General features: G+C 42.1%; 2 protein-coding genes and 1 pseudogene across 3 annotated transcripts in view; 2 read left to right on the plus strand and 1 right to left on the minus strand.

Moving 5' to 3' along the window:
- Window positions 1-11,934, plus strand: part of LOC147032872 (uncharacterized) — a 113,709-nt gene extending 101,775 nt beyond the window's left edge. The window contains exon 7 of the mRNA XM_085850955.1: window positions 11,270-11,934. Within this exon, the coding sequence (XP_085707081.1) occupies window positions 11,270-11,362 (93 nt within the window). The 3' untranslated portion in view covers window positions 11,363-11,934. The remainder of the gene's footprint in view (window positions 1-11,269) is intronic.
- Window positions 1-12,382, minus strand: part of LOC147032873 (tetraspanin-1-like) — a 38,656-nt gene extending 26,274 nt beyond the window's left edge. The window contains exons 1-2 of one of the 2 annotated variants that reach the window (XM_085870816.1): window positions 12,216-12,382; window positions 11,187-11,263 (exon numbers count right to left, since the gene is read on the minus strand). In XM_085870816.1, the coding sequence (XP_085726942.1) occupies window positions 11,187-11,243 (57 nt within the window). In that variant the 5' untranslated portion in view covers window positions 11,244-11,263; window positions 12,216-12,382. Of the gene's footprint in view, window positions 1-11,186; window positions 11,264-11,942; window positions 11,965-12,215 lie in introns of those variants that run through there. The other variant, XM_085870817.1, reaches the window with a different exon arrangement.
- LOC147032874 (uncharacterized) lies at window positions 472-11,036 on the plus strand (annotated as a pseudogene).
- Window positions 12,383-17,577: the final 5,195 nt, after the last annotated feature.

The following is a 17,577-nucleotide window of genomic DNA, read 5'->3' on the forward strand; positions in this document are numbered from 1 at the left end:
GATGAATGGATGCTTTACCAGGTTGAGAATGAAATCAATGAATCCTGGTTCATGGAGGAAGGAGGCTCATATCAGAGAGTTGATAGATATTGGGCCAGAATGTTGGATGTAAAGACCTCTACTGGCAAAGAGAAGTACCCCATTCTTGGACAGTTTGTGAAAGTTGTTTTGGCCATATCACATGGACAGGCTGATGTTGAAAGGGGTTTTTCACTGAACAAATTTACAGTCACTTCACAGAGAACCCATCTGAGTGAAAATGCTGTGAATGGTTTGAGAACCATAAAAGATGCGGTGACCCATAATGGAAAGGGTGAACCATGCCAAGTTCCAGTTACCAAATCGATGCTGGAGAGTGTGCACCAAGCACATAGGAAATACAAAGCAGATAGAGATGCAAACCAGGAGATGGAGAAATAGAAGCTAAAAAAAGAAGCTGAAGAAAAAGAGCAGCAAAAAGCAAAGGATCAGATGGAGCTCCAAAAGACTGAGAAAAAACTCAGGGAACAGAAGGACAGACTTCTACTAGACCTGAAAACAGCTGATAAACTTGTGGCTGAAGCGAATGAATGTCTGAAGAAAGCTCTGGCATCAAAATCTCAAAGAATGGTAGAAATTTGTGCAGCTCAGGCCCTCCTTGAATCAGGACATAATAAGCTGTCAGAAACCAATTCCAGCTTGGAAAAAAAAACTGTCTCAGTGCAAAAAAGAAAATTGTAATGTGGGTGATCAGTGTGATCTGCCTCTCAGGTCAGGGTGATGGTGTTAGTGGTGATGGGAAATAAATGGAAACAGTCCTAATGTATAATATGTTTGAAGGAGTTAATCTGTTAAATCATAAACCATGTAAATAAGTTTCATTGTAATAAAGTTTTTTTCATGGGTGCTATGATGACTTTGCTTTGTTCAGCCATTGAACCTGGCATCATGTATGGCATCACATTTATATATTATGTTCTTTTGCATATGAATAGGGCTATTTTCACTTTGTAGCATAAAAGCTCTCACCGAAGTCAGACAGATTTATTTTCACGTTATTTATAATTCAATGCTAGGGAAATGATTTTATGATTTTTTTCTCCATAATAGTAATACTGTTTATATTTTATGTTCTAAAGCCCACTTCGCACTGATAGTTGTACTCTAGAATGTAACCAGTTTGAGTTATAACATCTTAAATAAAAAACTAGTGTTTTGAAAGTCCAATATTAATGTGTTATATTTGCATAGTGTACACTCCTGAATTTGTGCATTTTAATTAAGATTACATATACTGTTATATACTGAAACATGTACAATAGTATAAAGGCTTTGATCAATGCTAACCTAATCATGAGGTATACATGATATTTATGCAACCATAGGCTATACATGTACTAAGTAAGATGATGTAACCATACAGGCACTATATTGCTTCATGTAGTAGTTATTATGTATATTTTTTAATTGAAATAGGTGGATATAGGATGTTTACTGCTTATAATGTTGATACCATACAATCTGAGCACCCTAATTAGTTTCATAGCTTTAACTGCATTCAAATTTTGAAATCCCACATTTTCCCACAAAAAATCCCACATTTTTTTTGGCAGCCACTGGGCACACTGTATATATGTATATATATATATATATATATATATATATATATATATATATATATATATATATATATATATATATATATGTATATGTATATGTATATATATATATATATATATATATATATATATATATTGCAACATCGACATATATAGACAATATGTCATTTAAGCCAATTTATTTAAGACGATTTATGAGAGACAATTTATTTGAAGAAACCCACAAAGAAGAAAAGCTTTTCCATGTGGTCTTTCTCGAGTGAAAAATGATAAAAAAAAAAAAAAGTAGAATGACACTCGGTTGAGCACATACAGTACCTCCACCAGGCTGAACAGTTTACGTTTTGTATCCCACTGATAGGCCGGATCTGCTAACCTGAACCAAAATCCAATTGGCTTGTTCTTTTTATCTGACCAACTCATCCACCAAATTGTCATAATCCATCCACAACTTTTTGGAATATCAGGCTACATATTGTTTTTGGCCCGAACTCTGAATGGAGAAGAATCACTTTTTAAAATTTCAAAATTATTTCAACTGGATCTTCACCAAAATGGAATCAATTAATTCTTGTCACCCACCTAACCTATCCACCAAGTGTCATCCAAATCTGTCCACAACCTTTTGAGATATTGTGCTACACTTTACAGTGTATCATTTTTGGCTATGTCTTTCAATGGTGAAGAATCACTTTAAAATTCTAGTATCTGGAAACAGATCTGGGTCTTCACCTCAATCTAATCATCTTGTCGTCGTCACTCACCCAATCTGTCCAAATTTTGTCCAAATTCATCCACAACTAGTTGAGATATCCTGCTCACAGATAAACGAACAAAGAAGAAGAAGAAAACGTCGTACAGAGCACGATACTTTCAAAATCCATAAATGACCTCAAAAATAATTGGGTGATTGAATTCAATGACCAAATCTGCAACTCCTCTTCAAATTTCAAATGAATCGGATGAAAATTGACAATTTTAGAAATTTGGCCTATGTTGACCTTTTGGTCCATGTTGACCTCAAAAATAATTGGCTAGTTGAATTCAGTGACATGAAATATAAATCCTCTTCAAATTTCAAGTCAATCGGATGAAAATTGAGGATTTTAGAAATACCTTGTTAGTTGTTGACCTTTGGCCTATGTTGACATTTTGACCTCAAAAACAATAAGCTTCTTCCTTATGACAAAATCTACCATGTGGTAAAGTTCGTAGAGATGGTTTAAAATTGTGACCTGTAGGTGAGAAACAGACAAACAAACAGACAGACAGACAGAATAACAAAATCGGCTGACCAATATACTTGAAAAATCTTCGATTTTGCAAGTAACAAACAAACAGACAGAAGGGTGAAAACATAACTTCCTTCACCTTCGGTGGTGGTGGTAAAAAAAAAAGGTCCATCCGACCTCGTATTCACCATGTTTGGTCTTGCTGTGAAGGCATAGACTCCCAAAAAAGTTGCCATGGATACATCAAATTGTCCATTTCATTAAGATTAAAATTGACGATCTTAATCAAAATTCAGTTCAATCGGATGAAAATTTATTATTTTTCAGATGAAAATTCATTTGGGAAAGTTGATGTTTGACCTTTTGACTTCAAAAATAGTTGCTTTCCCAATTAATTGACACACCATACAATTGCTGTTTAATTAATGTTCACGTTAATAGGATGAAAATTGATGATTTTAGAAGTTTGACTTTGAGTTGACCATTTTACTTAAAATCAGTTGGTTTCCCAATTCAGTGAGGCACTATGCAATTGCTGTTTAATTTTCAGGTCAATTGAATGAAAAATGACGATTTTATAAATCTGACCAAGATGACCTTTGACTTTTGACCTTGAGTACCTCGACAAATTTGTGAAGTTTCATGAAGATCGTTTTAAAATTATGACCTGTAGGCTGTATTCAGACAGACAGACAGACACAGACAGACAAACAAAATAACAAAGTTAACCGACCAATATACTTGAAAAACCTTCCTTTGATGATTATCTTCACATACAGTATTCAGTCAGATCAATCTTTTGGGACTGCCACTGGTAACATGTAACCCGGTGCTACCTGCCGCATGGTTGGGTTGTCAGCGACTGAACAGACACCGCTTACTGGCTTTGCTGGTGGGGAGGGTGACTGTGACACACTGCCAGGACTGAAAAGAACACCCAGTCAGGTTCACTATGTATTTTTGTTCAAATTATCTGGAGATTAGCAAACCAGTACATTTTTGAGAAGTTTATGGCATCAGGAATATGAAAACCAATGTTTACATGCGCACAGGTCCCTGCATAGCTGCCATTTTTGATTTTCAAAATGGCCACCATAAAATAAGAATTTCCGAACATCTCAGCTTGTAATTAACATAGAAACTTCATTCTAAATGCTAACCCTATGTTTGCAAGCCCAAAGAATCCAAAGCTTATGTCAAATTAGTAATTATGAAAACCAAAAACCAAGAAATGAAGAAGTTTGTGAAATTATGTTTGTATTTCCATGAAAAAAATGCACATTCAAGTTTTTTTTTTTTTTTTTTTTTTTTTTTGTATACCTTGGTCGAGGCTCGTATGAGAGCTAACACACAACTCACAGCAAGGAGGCATGAGACAAGAGGGGTGGGAGTGGAAGGGACAAAACATTGGGGAACAGACACAGGTGAACTGTGGAAGGGAGAGGGATGGGGATGGGACGGGGAACATGGCGAGGAGAAGATGGACATTACAGGGACTTTCAGGAAGGAAAGCAGGAGAATTGAAGGAAGTGGGCATGGGTGGATTATCGGGGGTAGAAAAGATCGAGGATTTGGATGGGGGAAGATAAGAGGTGGTGGTGAAGAGCTGTTGTGAAAGCCTGGAGGGAAGAATGGGAAAGAATAGAGTGAGGAAGTTTATTCCAAAGGCGGGAAAAAAGAGGAATGAAAGAGTGAAGATGAGCAGTGATTCGTGATTTTGGTAGTTTTACCAGAAGGGGGTTGTTGGCGGACCTTGAGCGCCCTGTGGAAATGTGGTTGGGGGAAATCGCAGAGAGAGCAGGGGGCAAGGCTGGAGAGGAGTCGGTAGAAGACAGAAAGACCACCGACCAACCTGCGGTGATTGAGTGAGAGGCCCAAAGACTCAGCTTCATTGCGGGAGATGCCAATGATCTTAAAAGCCCTGGTTTCGACAGCGTGAAGTCGAGAAAGGTGGGAGGCAGGAGCACCAGCCCAGAGGGGAGAGCAGTACTCCATCAGGCTACGGACAAAAGCTTTGTAAGTAGTCAGGAGCTCAAGAGGGCCGAGGAAGGACTTTGCACGACGGAGGATTCCCAGTCGGCGACTGGCTTTTGAGGCAAGGTTGGAAATGTGACTTTCCCAGGAAAGGTCATGGCAGATAGTGAGACCCAGAAGCTTGAAAGAAAAGACTTCTTCCAGAGGATTGTTGAGAAAGTGGATGGGGGGTTTTGTAAACGGTCCTTTCGAAGAGACATAGTGAGAGTGTGAGATTTGTGTGGATTGAAAGACATGTTCCACGTGTTGGACCAGTTTGTGATTTTATCCAGATCTGCAGTGAGCGAAGAAGCTGCTGCTTGCCGGTCTGAGGGATGACAGATGGTACGGCAGAGGGTGGAGTCATCGGCAAAGAGAAATAGAGGATTTTCCAGAGAGTCCGAGAGATCATTGATGAAAACCAGAAAAAGAACAGGGCCCAGAACGCTACCTTGAGGAACTCCAGCCTGCACAGGAAGAGGGGATGAAAGAACTCCATTTAGGGCCACACGTTGACTGCGACAGGAGAGGAAGTCTGCGAGCCATGAGTGGAGATGGCCTTGAATACCATGGGAAGAGAGTTTGGTGAGTAGGGCAGGGTGCCAGACTGTGTCAAAAGCACGTGATATGTCCAGGGATACGGCTCGGATTTCCTGTCTGGCATTGAGGACCTCCATCCATTGATGGGAGAGCAGTAGCAGCATATCCAGGTTAGAGTGACCTGGTCTGAAACCAAATTGATGATTGGAAATCAAGCCATTGGAGAAGAGGAAGGATTTCATGTCTGAAGCAATGATGGATTCCATAACCTTGCTGATGATTGGGAGAAGGCTGATTGGTCTGTAGTTACAGGGATCTGTTTTTGCACCTTTTTTATGCAGGGCAGTGATGTTAGCAGATTTCCAAGCAGATGGCAGATGACCTTGGGAAAATGAGAGGGTGAATAGAACAGAGAGAGGGTGAGCAAGAGCAGAAGAGCAGGCTTTGAGGACACGTGGGCTGATGCCGACTGGACCGGTTGCAGAATCTGACTCGAGGTTTGAAAGCAAGCTCTCCATCTTGTCAGGAGAAAAGGATACAGAGTCCAGGGACAGTTGGGTGCGACTGGGTAAAGTGGGTAGAGATAGTGATGGGTTTGGGACACAAGATTTAGCTGCAAACACCGAGTTTAGACATTCAGCTTTATCACGTGTGGAATCAGCAGTGCGGCCATTTGAGGTAAGGGAGGGGATGGAGGGGGAACATACACCAGAAACAGATTTGATTAAACGCCACCAGGATTTTGAGGAGGGAGAGAGGTCTGAGAGTTCAGACTTGAGATGAGAAAGATGTTGTTTTCTGGCTCTCCTGAGGGTAGATACACACTTGTTCCGAGCTTTGTGGAAAGAACTGAGACTGCCCTCAGTTGGGTTTGCTTTCCATGAGGCAAAGGCAAGTTGTTTCAGGACAACTGCCTCGCCACAAGCTTCAGTAAACCAAGGGCGGGAGGAAGGGTAAGACAACTGAACACGAGAGGGGATAAATCTGTGCATGAGGGAGAGCAAGTTTCTTTGAAAGAATTCCCAGGATGAGTTGATGTTTGAGAAAGTAGTGATAGGAGACCAGTCTGTAAGTTTGATGGCTGCTCGGAGACCCTGCCAGTCGGCTTGAGTGAAATGCCAGACTCGACGGCGGTGAGGTGGTTCTCTGATGACAGCCAGAGAGATGTCCACTTTAACAAGGACGTGGTCAGAAGAACCAATTGGAGCGAAGGAAGAGCAGCAGATATTATCAGGGAAATTTGTCAAAATCAGATCCAGAAGAGATGGAGTACCATTGGTTGAGATACGGGTCGGGAAGTTGACCGATTGAGTCAGTCCCAATGAGTCACAGAAAGCTTTTGCTGACGTCCCATGGCAGGTGAGAGAGGTACCCACACCTAGCCAACTGGCGTGATGACAATTGAAGTCGCCACATAAGAGGAAGAGAGAGTTTGGATGAGAAGATAGAAGATGGTCCATGTTTTCGGAGAGTGAGGTGTAGATGGAGTCATCACTGTTCGGTGGACGGTACAGTACACATATAAACATGAGGTGGGAGTGGAGGGGAAGCCGAAGCCAGAGGTATTCCTGGGGGTGTGGGGGAGTGAGAGCAGTGCAGGGAGAGTGAGGAATAGAGTCTTTGATGAAGAGAGCAACACCTCCACCAGGACGAGGCTCAGGTCTGTCATACCGTAAGAGGGAGTAACCAGGGAGAGATACTTGGGAGTCAGACACGTCTTGGGAGAGGAAAGTTTCTGTTAGGCAGATAATGTCTGGTTTGTCAGTGGCAACCTGCATGGAAAGATCTGAAAGGTTTGAGCGAAGGCCCCGGATATTTGAGGTCCACACTTTTAATGAAGAGGTAGGGGAGGAGGCTTTGGGTGCAGGAGGTGGAGGGGGCGGGGAGGGTAGGACGAGGGACGAGGGGGAGGTAAGGAGGGTTGCTGAAGGAGTGTGGGGTATTGCAGAATAGCGAGGGGAGGGGGCCGAATGAGGAGGAGAAAAGGCTCTGTGGTGCTGGGAGAGAGGGGGGACAAGAGACAAGGAAGATGGCAGTTGAGGATTTGAGGAGGTGGAGTGAAGAGATGGAGGTGAGAGGGCAGTGGAGGGAGGCAGGTTGGTGGATGAGAGGGGGGCAACTTAGAGAAGGAAGAGTGAGGGGGATGAAAGGTGGGAGAAAGGTGAGGGGGAATTTTTGAAAGAGGTGAGAGGGAGGCTTGGAGGGAGAAGAGTGGGATGGTTGCTTTGAGAGTGAGAGTGAGGGGTGAGGGTGTGAGTTGGCACTGAAGTTGGAAAAAAAGAATGGTTGATGGAAAGCGAGCATCCATGGCAAACTGTGGTTTTTAAAAGTTTTAGGTCAGAGATGCGATTTAACACAATTCTTGATGGATGCAATGAAGGTGAATTCAGAGCATGGAGAGAAGAAGCGCTGTAATAGTTGGATTTTTTAGGCAAGGAATGAAGGAGAGGTCGAAATGAGAGCAGTCTGTTAAAATAGCAGAAGAGAAGTGCATTGTGAAACAGTAAAGAGTACCACATGTGTGAGAGAGGAAGATGAAGCATTATAAGATCGTTTTTGTTGTTAATATTAATGTATGAGAGAGTTCAACAGATTAGGTCATGGAAGTGTAAAAAAAAAAAGAAATCGAGGAAGACGAGGAGGAAGTTAAGAGGAAGAAGAAGTAGCAGAATCGGGAGAAGGTGAGCGTGTTGTTGTTATTGTTGGGTTTTTTTTTTATTTTTTATTTTTTATTTTTTATTTTTGAGATAAGAAAGAGATTAGTTGGGAGAATGGGGGATGTTTGGAAAGTGGGGAGGATGAAAATTGAAGGTAATGGGGAGGATAGAAATTGAAGGTAATGGGGAGAAAAAACAAACAAACAAACAAAAAAAAACGATCGAACACCGAGTGGAACCGGTAGGCCTCAAACCTAGGACTAGGCCTCAAACACCAAGTAAGAACGTCGACAAAAATACTCACAAAATAGCACGATTTTTGAAACAAAACCGAACTAGGAACACACATTAACATGTAGGTGAGAAAATTAAACAGTTAAAACGGGACAAATAACAACCGGAACTTAACTTTGAGAATGTCAGCAGGGAGCCCCGAAGGAGACCTCTTGCCGCTCAAAACCGGAACCGGAAGTTGTTGGTTGTGACACCAGTATATGTATCGACGTATTTCATTTCTCAGTTTGACACATCATTACACATCATCATCACTCTCGATGTCATATTCAGTGTTAGTCTGCATCGTTTTCGCATTCTGTGTCACACAATCATAGTTCTTCTGGTGGCAGTTGCAAAAGTGTTTATAAGTCCTGATGCAGCAATAATTTTGCAGTATTTTTACAGTAGTTTTTGCAATATTTAATTTTATACTATAGAAAAATGATGTTAACACAACTAGTACACAATTATCTTGGTCTTGGTTAATATAGTGATGGGTCTCTATTTTCAGTGCCTGAGTCATTTTGAGCTAAGACGCGGGAACCAGCAAGTTGAGCTCCTTCAAGTCTTCCATGGACACTGTAGATTGGAAGCAGTGCATTCTTTATCAGGAGTCCACTGCCAGCAAAGGAACACTTGTTCAACATCCCAGAACAGAATCATACCAGAAACTACTTGATGTAGTGGAAGAAAGATCCAGCTTACAGGATGGAAAATATGTTGACATCCAACGACACCTCAAAGACTTTACCAAAGAAATATTGATTGAAAGGAAATATCGATTATTCTGATGCCACAAATCAAATATACATACATCGAGCAAAAGACTGCTCGCAGCAAGCCACCTCTACAGAAATCTATGCTGTGAAAAAACGTGGGCATAAAAGAACAAGCTCTGAAATCCAGCAATCAGCAACCTCAGGCACCTCAGCACCTTTCACTTGATCTGTGACAACCATTGACAAGGGATCACTGCTTCTTATGTCAATAAGATGATGACCAGAGTCTCTTCACCATATGAACTGAAAACATGTGGAAGGTACTTAGATGAGCTGTGGGAATTTCCCAAGATCCAGTATCGATGACAAGACCAAGCAATGCACTCTCACCAAGTGATGCCCAGCAATAGATGTAAGATATCACAAACCATGCTGGACACGACATGTGTTCTATGTCTTGAGGATGAAGCCAGCAACTGGGTCAAGTCGACAAAGACAGACCCACCAAAGCAAGTACCATGCTTGATTGAGTTGATCAATCTCATTGAATATCAAATCCAAAATGAAACTCATATACCCATGGATGATATAAAAAAAACCTACATATCTATGCTTGGTGGTCATGATGAGGCACAGAAACACAATTTGATACTGACACGACAGTGGCTATAGGACAAAATTCTTGCAGGGTTACCAAGTGTGAAGTTAGTGAGGCAGAAAGAGAGAAGAAAACCATCTGTTCTTTACTGTCCTGAATCCTGTGAAGAAGATATGGTCTACACTTCATTGATGCAAGATGCCACAAGTGAAATGGACAACACAATGATGAAATACAAGACAGCTAAGCTGATATGCAATAGCATTGCCAATTTCATTGAGGAGAAGGAAACGCACAATTACAGTATGCAGCACAAGAGAGGATGTCCCGACCAAACTGTAGAGTCTTATATGGTGAATTTTGGTGGGATCTGAGGAGGAGCTGCAAACAGAGATGAGTAGAACAGTTGACATGTCAGCATTGACCATAAGTCACAATATCATGTATGCTTTCAAGAACAGGAGACAATTGCATCACATGCCCAAGAAAGTCACTGACAAATTTTGGACACCACACACAAGAAAACCCACAGATTGTAGGGTTGGCACTCACTGTACATCATGCAACGAAACAGATCCTCAAGGGCAGCCACTACAAGAGAGATCCGTACACACGTACACACTTTCATGGCTCTGTATGAACTCGCTCTCAAACAGTTCTTCACAGAGATGCCACAACGAAAATAAATCTGCTTGAAACCAGCAAATTAATTAGAGGAAGCATGCAGAAACAGCTTCTGGGACAAGTGATGGAGTAGAATGCATCAGAATTGCTGACACTCACCTGCTTCAAGTCTTGACCAACTAAAATGTCATTCAACAGCTGAAGAAGTGGGAAGCTCAGAAATCATCTATGACACAAACTTATTCTTTTCTTGGTTGTTGGTGTTCACAATCACTAATTTGACAAAAGCTCTGGATTATTTGGGCATGGAAACATAAGATTAGCATTTAGAATGAAGTTTCTATGTCAATTACAAGCTGAGATGTTCAGGAATTCTTATTTTATGTCAGCCATCTTGAAAATCCAAAATGGCGGCTATGTAGGCATCCGTGCAAATGTCAACATTGATTTTCATATTCCTGATGCCATAAGCTTCTCAAAAATGTCCTGATTTGCTTATCTCTATTGAATTTGAACGAGTGTTTTTATTATATTGACAGTGAACCAGGCTAACCTGATAAAGGGTGGATGAGCTCCCTTTGGGAGCCAACAGCCATCCAGTACAGAGACGGTGTCTCCCAAAAAGCACCCAATAAGGGAAGGAAAATTTCTTTTTCCACCTGACCTACTTACCCTCTCCTGCACAGTGGTCCTGTGAAGAGGCTTCCTTGTTTCAGGATTAGGTGAAGGTTTTGCCAGTTTTTCCTCTTTTTATTTTTGTTTCTTAGCCCCTTACCTAGCTAAAGTGGTTTCATGCCTTGTTTAGGGTGATTTCTATTCAACAACAACAAAAAAAAACATTCAGACAGAAGGGTGAAAACATAATCTGCCTCCACCTTCGTATTGGAAAGATGCATTAAGGAATCTCAAATGTTATGGCAAATACTCACAAAAATGAGGAAATTAAAGATGATCATTGTACCCTTCAAGAACTTGTAGCAACTCATTTTTTCGACTTTGTATCTCCCTGCAGCAACAAGTTAAGCAGCTTGAGGAAGAGGGCAACAGGATAAAATTACATGTACCTTTAGGTGTAGGAGTGAAGGAGGAGACAAGGGAGAAGTAAGTGTCTGCGGTTGTCATTGTGTGATTTATAAAATGTATCTATTTTTTTAATGAGCATGGCCTTCACAATTCCTTTCCCAATTGATAAATGTATAAGTACAAATGAGATGAAGTATGCAAAGGATAGATACATTTGATCATACATGATACTCTTTCTTTCAAAACATACACCGAAGATAACCAGTTGTCCAAATTTGCAACAGGGAATACATAGTGTTCAACAAACAAGACGAATCGCCTTGCTGAGTTAAGTTGTACTTATGATATTAAAAGAAGCTTGTTTTTGTGTGTGATCTCTTTTATATATGAAAAAATATAAATACGGTTGAGCAAAAAACTTTTTGAACTCGATAAAGTTCAATCATGAACACAAAACGAAAACTTGTCTCATGGAATACAAGACTTTAGCATGGCTTGTGCCAGTCTACATTGGAGCTGACAGTTTGAACGAGAGGTTTTACCACCTGAAAGTCTACAAAGGTGAATGAACCACTGTGAGAAACATGATAAAGCTGAATTTTTGGCCATTAGGCTTTTGTTGGAGCAAGACAATGTGCCATAGTGTCCGAGAAAGGACTCACCTGTAACCTGAAAGGGCTGTCAGCGTTGCTTTGCTTCCCACAACAATTAACAAATCGTTGTCGATCTTCAATTTTGATAAAATGGTGTACAACATTCTTTTCTAATGCTCTGCACTTCCTCATTGTCAATTACTGCTCCCATCTGTGACATGTACTTTATCCATGTCCTATTAACTTGATATATTAATTTACTTAACGGCCATTTATTTAATTCCTAATAACACAAGTAACATGAAATCAAGTCTAGAAAGGTTGTGTGATTCAAACTCGTACCTGCTCAGCAAGAATGATAGGAGATTCTCTACCAATGCGCCCTCTCCGAATAACCTCGGCACCTGAACAAGCCCTTGCTTAAAGTAAAACTGATGCAATGACGAGGAAGGGAAAAATGCTGCTCAGCTCGATCGGTTTGTTTGGTTGAGATGTTACTAAATCAAAGGGGCGTGAATTGTTCCTCCCTGACATTTAAAACGAAGTGGAGGCAGTATTATATAGTCATACCGAGCACTTTAAAAATGGTACATGCTGCTTCCTTGCTTGATGCTCAGCATTTGAATGGATAGAGCACAGACAACCAATGCTGTGAAGGCAATGGCAAACCACCCAGTATAACCCTTGCCAAAAAACTGCTTCAGTGGCACCAACACTCTTTAAAACTGCAAATATTGATGTCGGTAATCCACTGATATGCTTGGCAGCCGAGGTTGTGGATCAGCCGTTTGCAGAGGTTCTTGGCTGAAAGGATGGAAACCTCGAGGAAGAACGGTGCCCAGCTGATGATCCGGGCAGTCGGGAACCAGACACTCGCTTCTTGATTAATCAATTAATTATTACTTTTGGTGAGGGAACACTGCTTTGAGGTTTACAATTTAAAAACTAGAAGGTCACTCGGTAGAGCGCATACCTCTGCCACGTAATGCCTGATCCACGAGAACGTACCACACCCAACAGATTTTTGAAATATCGTGCTAGACAGTACGATATTGTTTTTGGCCTTATCTCTCAATGGTGAAGAATCAGTTTAAAATTAAATAATTGTCGTATCCAGATCCGGATTCGGATCTTCACCAAAATCGAATCAATTCGTCCTTGCAACACATCAAACATGTCCACAACTTTTTGAGATATCATGCTATATGGTTGTGGGCCGGGGATTGGTGGTGAGGAACGTCCGCCGTACTCTACTAGACAGAACAGTTGGGCCGTCTCCCACCGAACACCCGGAATGAAAGGTCGTCACCCCGGATAACTCTGGAGTCGACGGGTCGCTTAAAGGACAGTGGTCGCCAATATTTCGACGGCGTGAGGTAGGGTCCACTTGTCTATTCCAATTTACCTAAGTACCCACGCCGTCTAACTACCGGGGAAGCCACACCCTCGGCCGACTTTGTCCGAACGGAGTCGCTGTTACCAACTTGGATCCGGTGTAACCGAGCGGGGACTACCAAAGCCTGCCGGACCAAATGAACAATTTATGGCACAATCCGCCTTCCTAATTCTCAAGCCCTAACCATACTGGTTCAATGAAAGAAAGCATGGACAATGAACTGGTACATTTAACAGATATTTATTTACAATAATAAGACACAGTGTAGACTGATTCCAAATAGACAGGCATTGTACAATGAGCAATCAACACTTATACAATTTCAACTTATAGGATGGCGCCACCACAGACACACACACACACACACCAAAAGAAAATGGACCCGGATTATTTTTATTTCGACCCTCGCAGCCAAGGGGATAGACAGGTCAGAGGTCAGAGCTTGGTCAGTACCTGGCCGCCTCGTGCGGTTTGGCCCGCGACTCCAGGTGTGAAACGGGGTCGTCGGCGAGCCAGACACGGTATAGCGGGGTCCAGGCGGCGGCCAGGGTCGCTCTTCAGAGGGCCAGCGGAGATCCCCGGCTCGGACTCCGGGTTGTTGCTCAACAAAATAAGAGATGGAAGTCGACGGCTGTGGCATAGTCAGAGGACCAGCTTGAGACATGCTACGACGACCACCAATGACGCACACAAAGAGCAATGGCGACCCCTTTCTTCTCTGACAATTCCAACCCAACTCCAGCGAGCACTAAGGGGAGGTCAGCTATTCTTACCCCTCCCCCGGGCAGGGTGGGGTCATCGGTCCTCTGAGGTAATCTTTGCCCTGATTGGACAGGGTTTCGTGGGGTGATGTGCTGGCCATCCGTGATTGGACAGGGGGTAACCCCCTCCTTTCCTGGGTGGAGTCGGTGTTCTGAGGTGAGGAAACCTCAGTACACGTCCGTGGTCGAATGCACGTGGGCAATGGCGTCGATGGTGCGAAGAAGTGAAGGATTGATTTGTTGGCGTTGGGTATTGCAAAAATCTAACGGGAAAGAAACTTCACAGCGCACACATGTAATTCCCTTTAGACATAAGGAGGAATCTAACTATGCACATACTTATTGAAATAACTAAGCTTAGGGACTGCTGTCTGTTTGTGTGCAAATGGCTTCCAGATTTGCAACACTATATCGTTTTTGGCCCAATCTGTCAATGGTGAAGAATCACTTTAAAAATCATAGAAGTCGGATCCGGATCTGGATCTTCACCAAAATCTAAACAATTCTTCCTTGCCACACACCGAACCTTTTCACCAAGTTTCATCCAAATCCGTCAACAACGTTTTGAGATATCCTGCACACAGACAGACAGACAAACAGAGAGAAAGGGCTGAAAACGTAACCTCCTTCACCTTCTGTGGTGGAGGTAATAAAGTTGAATATAGGATGTTGTGAAATTAACATCATTCACAGTAATCCTTTAAATTATTACAATGTTTTAGCAATGGTCATTAGCCCATTACTGTACAATAAATGTCATTGGTGTGTGTGCGTGCGTGCGTGCGTGTGTGTTGTGCAAGATAATTGTTCAGTTATTTGTTGAGTTATACGGTATATAATGTGTTTTAGAAATAAAATGAAGGAAGGTTGACATGTATGGAGCATTAATATACAGGGAAATTAAATAAACCACCACCTGTCTTTGCTACATTTCTTTCTGCTCCTTCTTCTTTATTACCGTTTGTGTTAAGTTGGGATGGACAGCTCATAAAGCATGCATTCGTTGTTGGCTCAAATCTTTCACAACCAGGACAGATGTTCCACTGTCGAAATATTTACGTCGAAATTGGACAAGGGTGACTATGGAAGAGCATATTGTTCAAAACACATTTTCCAAGTAATTAAGCTACGAGAAAAGAAACCATCCTTCTGGACGGGTTAATTCTCCCAGAATTGTGGACGGGTTAATTCTCCCAGAATTATGGACGGGTTAATTCTCCCAGAATTGCGGACGAGCTAATTCTCCTAGATTTGTGGACGGGTTGATTCTCCCAGAATTGCGGACGGGTTAATATTTCCAGAATTGAGGACGGGTTAATTCTCCCAGAATTGAGAACGGGTTTATTCTCCCAGAAATGCAGACGGGTTTATTCTCCCAGAAATTCAGATGGGTTAATTCTCCCAGAAATGCGGACGGGTTATTCTCGCAGAATTGCGGATGAGCTAATTCTCTTGGAATTGCAGACGGATTAATTCTCCCACAATTGCAAACGTGTTAATTCGCCCAGAATTGCGGACGGGTTAATTCTCCCAGAATTGAGGACGGGTTAATTCCCCCAGAATTGCAGATGGGTTAATTCTCCCAGAATTGAGGACTGGTTAATTCTCCCAGAATTGAGGACGGGTTCATTCTCCCAGAATTGTGGACGGGTTAATTCCCCCAGAATTGCAGACGAGCTCATTCTCTTAGAATTGCAGACGGATTAATTGTCCTAGAATTGCAAACCTGTTAATTCGCCCAGAATTGTGGACGGGTGAATTCTCCCAGAATTGAGGACGGGTTAATTCTCCCAGAATTGAGGACGGGTTAATTCTCCCAGAATTGCGGACGGGTTAATTCTCCCAGAAATGCAGGCGGGCTAATTCTCCCAGAATTGCATACGAGTTAATTCTTCCAGAATTGCGGACAGATTAATTCTTCCAGAATTACGAACGCACGGATTAATTCTACCAGCTCTACTGAGTGCCCTTCTAGTTGTTTACAGTTTTGGTCACCACATCTGAAGAAGGACATAGCTTCCATTGAGAGGGAACAGTGTAGAACTGCTATATTGATTCCAGGTCTAGCAAGACAAAGTTATGAGGAATGGTTGATGGAGACAGGTCATTATACATTGGAAAGGAGGTGATTGTGAGGGGATCTGATTGAGATGTTTAAACGAATGCAGGGTGTGCACAAGATAGTTGCAGTGGAGCTTTTCAGCAGAGCGGACAGTGTTTGGACCACGGGCCATCGCTTGAGGGTAAAGATGAGAGTTAGGACAGTTTTACGGCAGCGGTCTTTTAGTTGGAGAGTGGTTAATGCATGGAATGGTCTCCCTGGAAAGGTAGTGGAAGCAGAGGTTGGGAGGGAGTGCATACATTTAAATGGGATTTTGAAAGGTACCTGGATGCATTGGAGATAGAGGGGTATGGGAATATTGGCAGGACTTGTCATTAGCTTGTGTGTGGATCCATGATGTTACTGGGGTTGGGGCAGCACTGGCATGATGGGCTGAATGGCCTCCTCTTGTGCCAAGTTCCTTGTGTTTTCATTGAAAGACTCCATGTTTTTTTCTCGTATACAAGTAATACTGCACAAAATTGTGATAAATTCCCAACATTATCCTCCTCTCCCTATTATTTAGAACTTAAATGTCAAATACTCAGAGAGAAACATAAAACTCTCAATGCAACCTCAAAATCTCTTTCACCAGACTTAGCACCCATGAATGAAAACGAAGACCTATTCATGAGAATGCTTGAGAATGAGAATGCTTGAGAATTCTCATGAGAATTCATGAGAAAGTTTCTACTGCTGGGGTTACAATCCTAGATGGGCCACTCGGACATACGAAGTTAGGTCAGAAATTTGTAATTTGTTCAGTGTGCCGCCAATAGCTCGCCTATTCTTCGCGAAGGACACCTTGAGATCTTGAATATCCACCAACTTATGCCAGCAGATGCGGCACTCAGTTTAATGTGCATCCAAGGTACGGCACACATTGATGAATCACCCTGCCTGTGAAACACCTGTTACAAACCCAGGTTTATAACTGGGCCGAGATTCAAACCCAAGCGAAACAGCTTTGAGGTGAGTTTCCATACCTCTCGGCCATCTTGCCAACCTATGAGAATACTACACATCAAAAAGTTATATATATATATAATATATATATTTTTTTAAAACAATGAGCTGAACATTGTGATCAAGTCATGCAGCTTTGACTTCTGCTGCCGTAGTCATTGCCAATGACCCGATGGCATTATCTGTCAAGAGCGGTCTCTGTTTCACAACAAGAGTCCAAACATGAGAGTTTTCTGCCTGGAAATTGCAGGGCAATTACATCCCTTAATACCAAGGTTGTGTTCCCGACTTCTGGAAAGGTGTTCACTCATCATTGTTTCAGCAGACCTCCTCCTGCACAAACACAATAATGCACAAGCAAGTTCAATGCCACTGCGAGCTTGCTTGGCACTCGAGCTGAATTCAAAGAAAACATTTGATAGCCAAAAATGTGGCTGAACCTGCTTGGGTTTTTCATGCACCCGCTTTGTCATGCTCACC

Source organism: Eptatretus burgeri, chromosome 2, assembly GCF_056783735.1.
Source record: "Eptatretus burgeri isolate ZD-2024b chromosome 2, Ebu_testis_v1, whole genome shotgun sequence".
NCBI classification, from domain to species: Eukaryota; Metazoa; Chordata; class Myxini; order Myxiniformes; family Myxinidae; genus Eptatretus; species Eptatretus burgeri.